Source organism: Nicotiana tabacum, chromosome 4, assembly GCF_000715075.1.
Source record: "Nicotiana tabacum cultivar K326 chromosome 4, ASM71507v2, whole genome shotgun sequence".
Lineage (NCBI taxonomy): Eukaryota > Viridiplantae > Streptophyta > Magnoliopsida > Solanales > Solanaceae > Nicotiana > Nicotiana tabacum.
This window is the reverse complement of record NC_134083.1, coordinates 96,349,743-96,355,324: the sequence shown is the minus strand read 5'-3', so window position 1 is coordinate 96,355,324 and position 5,582 is coordinate 96,349,743. Positions and strand designations below refer to the sequence as shown.

At 35.4% G+C, this 5,582-nt stretch overlaps 1 protein-coding gene across 1 annotated transcript; it reads right to left on the bottom strand.

Moving 5' to 3' along the window:
• Nucleotides 1-298: 298 nt before the first annotated feature.
• On the bottom strand, nucleotides 299-4,908 carry LOC107788885 (malate dehydrogenase [NADP], chloroplastic-like). Its single transcript, XM_075252229.1, has 14 exons — nucleotides 4,506-4,908; nucleotides 4,330-4,417; nucleotides 3,564-3,650; nucleotides 3,101-3,185; nucleotides 2,544-2,725; nucleotides 2,380-2,450; nucleotides 2,208-2,298; nucleotides 2,050-2,124; nucleotides 1,866-1,967; nucleotides 1,671-1,793; nucleotides 1,127-1,195; nucleotides 974-1,042; nucleotides 710-763; nucleotides 299-626 (listed from the first exon to the last, which is right to left on the bottom strand). The coding sequence occupies exons 1-14, from the start codon at nucleotides 4,676-4,678 to the stop codon at nucleotides 573-575; spliced, it is 1,323 nt and encodes a 440-aa protein (XP_075108330.1). The 5' UTR covers nucleotides 4,679-4,908; the 3' UTR covers nucleotides 299-572.
• Between the last annotated feature and the right edge of the window lie 674 nt (nucleotides 4,909-5,582).

The window sequence follows — 5,582 nt, the reverse complement described above, 5'->3', positions numbered from 1 at the left end:
CATGTATAAATATTTACTAAAAACTTATTAATAATTATTTTACAAATTATATACTACAGAACTCGGTATACACGTGCAACACACGTATCGAAACAAAGCTTTGGGAGAGACTCATAATTATTTTTCCTTGTGTGTGATGGTTTGAGACTTTGAGTGATACGCTGAAAGAATCTAATACTATAACCAATCAATTTCACTTTAATAATTCTAATACTATATGCTCACAAGTCTTTCAGTTGATCTTAATACGTGGAAAGAATACAAAGTTTCCCGGCAAAACAGAAAAAGGAAACTGTAATTCCTAAAAAGCTTCATTTATTTTCTGCTCAAGTGAGGATGCCAAATCTACAATCTCAAAAGCACGATAAATTCTAACAACAGTAGCTCTTCGGATTCCCTTGGCAATTCTCTCCTCAGACATAATTTCCCGACTGCAATCAAATCTGTTCTACTTACAAAGATCATTTGCATACAAATTACATTTTCCTTTAGCTTTGTATCCACAGAATCTAAGCCCGTTTTGCAAAACAGACAGACAGGTCAAAATCTGTTGATAACCTGGCTCTGTGGTTTCACATTTCTCCGGGGAGCATTGTATCCCCTGGCAGATCACAGACAGCAATACCCTAAAGAGAGAAAATATAGATTCAGTCTCACCATCCTTGAGGAGATCGAGGAGAATAACAAACAAAGTAAAACAAAACCTCACCTCCCCTGTAAGATGCGCGACACATCTCTTCTCAGCAAGCAACTCGTCTTCTGACTGCAAAACCATAGAAAAACACCAGATTAATTAACTTCTTCATGAATGTTTATGTGAACAGAAATTAGCATCTTGAGTTGGAGCTTTTTGGCTTTATATGTTAAACATGCTCCTGCCAATCTGATCTACTAATTTGCCATCAAGTGACATATTCTTTTTTGCGAAAGAAAAAAAAAAGATGTTCCACAATCAAAGAGAAAGGGAGATAACCTTCTTTATTCGGCTTCGCAGGTAGTCATCAATAATTACATCCTTGACAAGTTCATAGTCACCATCACCCTGCAAGCAGAAGAATATTACTATATTAGATTTGCAACGAAAGAGGTTAAGCAGGTAAATTGGGAACTTAAGGAAATAACCAACTTTTGATCTGCATGGCATGCTGAAAACTATACCCTCTGCTATCCCATAAGGATTTCCATCGGTGTACACCTGCATTATCAGATCCGAATCACACAAGAGCTCATAAATGACAATTATATACCATCTAACCCGACAATAAAGAACCATAAAACTAGTTATATCACACATGACAGAAGATATGGTTGCATTAAACATATTTATAAGTTTATCTTAATAAAAGCTTGGCTTCCATTTCAGCTAATTATTCCCATTAAATCAGGATTTCTAGTGTGTGGGGATGAAGTGCCTCAGCACTCACTATTCCCACTGCTTAAGGCACATCTGCTGGTACGTCCAATAGTTGATATTTCTATTTGGAAATAAAAAATGACCAAAGTGAAACTCAACCACCTTCTAGTGATGTTCCAGTACTTTCTGAAGCCGAGGGTGGGGGCGGGGGAAGGGGAAGACATTAATGTTCAGTATGCGCCTTTCCCCATAATAGCTCTTTGAAGTCACTAATAGACAACTCGATTCTCTTATAATGAAGAATTCATGAACTTACGCCAGTGGAGAACCAATCGCCTTCGGGCGTAGGAGTCACGAGAGACCTTATTGCATCAACAACTGATACAGCAGTCGATGCAGCTGAAGATCTTCCCCATTTCTGAATAAGTACACCACCTCTCTGGAGATCAACGCTAAGCATTAGAGACTCTTTTGACAAAAACAGAAGAAAGGCAAAGCCAAATCGACACACCTTTTGAACCTTCTCGGTGAACTCTTCCTCCAACCATTTAGTGTCTCTAATGACCTCTTTGACCGGAAAACCATTAATTTTTGCATTTAAATAGTCTGGAACCTGATAGCAAGAAACTGACTGTTACAGCAGGAATAGTAAAGCAATTGAAAATACCATTGGATGAGAGAATCTTATCAGAAACCTGAGTGGTTGAGTGGTTTCCCCAGATGGTCACATTAGAAACTTTGTCATAGAAGACTCCAGCTTTCAGAGCAAGCTGCAAACCATGAGAGTCGTAAGTTAAACGTTTTGTATTCACCATGGCAAAGAAACTATATGATGTTTAATGAGGTGGCTTACCTGGCATTTTGCTCTATTTTCATCTAATCTTGTCAATGCATGAAAATTCTTTGCAGGTATGTCTGGAGCATTTTTCAAGCAAATCAATGCACTAGAGAGGAATAGAGAGATATTAGCAGCGAACAGAGTGGTATAGAAAGAAGACTTGTTATCAAGTGAAATAGTATATTACTTGGTATTACAAGGGTTTCCCACCACTATCACTTTGACATTACGAGATGCAACAGCATTGAGAGCTTTTCCCTGTAATGATTATATGAAAAGCTTGATTCAATGACTTATACTATCTGTCTTCCTTTCAAAACAGAAACTCCCAGAACAACTAGAAGAATATACCTGCTCAGCAAAGATTTGGCCATTTATATCCAATAAGTCAGCTCGTTCCATTCCGGGGCCTCGGGGCTTTGCTCCAATGAGAAGTGCCCATTCAGCATCCTGGAACACCTCATAAGGATCTATGCCTATGCTGACCTCCCTAAGCAAAGGATACAAGGAGTCTTCTAGCTCCATAGCAACTCCTGCATCGTGACATCTAAGTGTTAATTAAACCAGAAATTCATCAACAAAAGTAGGAATTCCATCGTTGTCCTGCAGTTAGTGATAACGAATATCATAGAATGAGCAAACAGCTGAAAGTTGGGAAATGCTGTAAATAAGAATGTAAACATTTCTAATTCAACGGCAAACAACAAGCACGTTATATTCTATAATGTTGGACAAGTTTGTTAGTGCTTAAATCATAAGGACAGATAAGATTAGTTTATCCAGTTAAGCCACAAACATACCCTAAAAACAAGAAAGAAAGAAAGAGGAGAAAAGAAGAAAAAACATATTTTAGTCCGTGAAAGATCCTCCACAAATTTAGATGCTTATAGGATAGGGAAAATACCTACCTTCAAGGGCTTGGATTGACCGCTCGGACCCCAATAATTTTAATGCGATTGGCTGATCAGGCCCAAAAACTTCACCTGCTGCAAGCTGGACAAATTGAAACCAATTATGTACTTTCCCAGGTTTTATTGACTGATTAAAAATCTTTTGAAATTTTCATACTGGTTGATAAGAACAAACATGATGATGCTAGATAGATACGTCCAAGCAGTTAATTCATACTTTAAGTGCATTATTAGATGAACTAGCAGTGCATCCAATCTACTTGAGCCATTTAAAAAAAAAAACAGTACTTATTAGATAAGATTCCGTCCACCAAAAATTCTTGCCAAGAAACTTATTCAAATGAAAGATTGTCTACATGGTGCGAACCGGGTTTAGATAGTGGATGAGATTCTGCAACTAAAGAATGCAAGGAACCTATCTCTAGCATTTACTAAAATTAATAGGGAAAGTGCTTCTTACTTTAAAAAGAAGATGATTAGCAATCATCCCGGCAGCACCTGAAACACTGACATTTATCAACTTCTTCCAACAACTTGTCTCTTCTTCCTGTTGACAAATAGTATGCTTAAAATTCAATACTAACTCTAGGACAAAGATAGATGTTGTTTGACTATTCAACTATAACATTGCATTGTAAACTGAAGATAACTTTCAGAAAGAGTTGGCTTGAGTTTGAGTATGCATGATCACCAATTACTAATCCAGCATACAAAAGGTGTACATTGTGTCTTTCCTTCTGCTTTCATTAAGAAAGTCTAGCAAAAGATAATAAGCCAGCAAAACCTTATGTTGTTTTTTGGAGTACAACGAATGGACTTCAAATCCTTGTGCTATATCTGTACTAGAAAAGTCAAGGTGCATGTAAGCTGGCATGGACACTAATATTATTTAAAAAAACTATCTTTTGGTCAAATTGGGGGCAAGAAAAAAGCCCTCATTTATAAAAGCTTTTACCAATTCTAAATTCTTGAACAAGTACAAACCAAATCATCTCAATGAGCAAGAGTCGCAAACTAACAATGACCACTTAGTGCTTACAGCTATGTCTAGAAAACAAAATGATGCTTCAAATCCCTAAATGGAAAACAGAATGCAGCAGCCCAACAGACTGAAATACTTTGGAATTTTACAGCTGAGCTAAAGCAAGGCTAAAACACGGAAATACTTGGTAACCCATATATAGTTTTCTGTTGTTTAATGACAAAATCAAGAAATTAGAGCTTACAGCTTTGAGATCATAAGTGAGACAGAAAACACCAAAGCATTCAGGTTTCTTCTTTAGGTCATTAGTCACCACTGGTGCTTGAACTTCACTGGGACATTAAATCAGCAAAGAAACATGTTTAAAAAACAATTACAAAACTATCAAACATGTGCTGAAAGTGAACAAATTTAACATACTTAGAAGTAACAGAGCAGCATATATTAGCATAGTGGGTTCTTTGGAGAGGCCTAAGACTGAACCGACGCTTATAAGAAATCTGATGAGTTGATACATAGGAAAGTTGGGAAGAGTAAAGACTAGTCTTTTTTATTATAGATGAAGAAGAGGGAGTAAATTCTGCCACTGCCATGGCAACTGAGAGAAGACTAGTAAATATTGAGTATAATTTTGATGGAGAGAGGAAACACAGTACAAAGGAAAAAGCTTCTGATTTTGGAGGGAGAAAATAGGGAAGGGGGGAAGAGAATGACAGCAGTTTGGATCAAGTGTTGATTTTGAGCCATGGCATACGACACTTGTCACGTTATCTCATCTCCTAAATATCTATCTACATCTTCTTAGCCGTGTATTTTTCTCAATGTTTTTCTGGTGAAAAGTACGAACGTTATTTATACTATTAGGACACTTAAGTCTTTATTTATTAATTAAGTAGTTATCTGTATCAGTATATCTATATAACAATTATTTACTAATAACTGCTATATTTTTCTTAGAATTAATCTTTTAAGTTATATTTTACTAACAACTTTTTACCTATAATAACAACAACAATTATATTTATAACAGAACGCTCATTGTAAAATTACTCGTCTATAACAGCCATATAGAATCTTTAAGATTGCTAATAATAATTCTAAAAGTGTGCACACAATCTTTTCCATTAAACAAAGTTTCTATCTTGCATAATGCATAAGATATAAAATTTGAAGATTTGTATATGATATCTTTTTCATTGGACAATTCAAAAAATATTTAGATAGAAAATTTAAATGTTAAGGTCTTAATTAGCTTGTCTTCAAGGAAAAACTATTGGATACTTTTTTGCTGAAAATTTGGACACGAACTTTCGCCATCTACCAAACAAATTATAATTACAAAGTTCTTTCATCAATCTTCAAAGATTTTATTCTCTATATACCTTTAAAATGTCTACCTTAGAATTTAAATCTTTATAGGTTTAGTTATAAATTTATTAATAATGTATTAGCTTTCTTCAATATTTAATTAGTAAAATATGCATATCTTTTGAGATT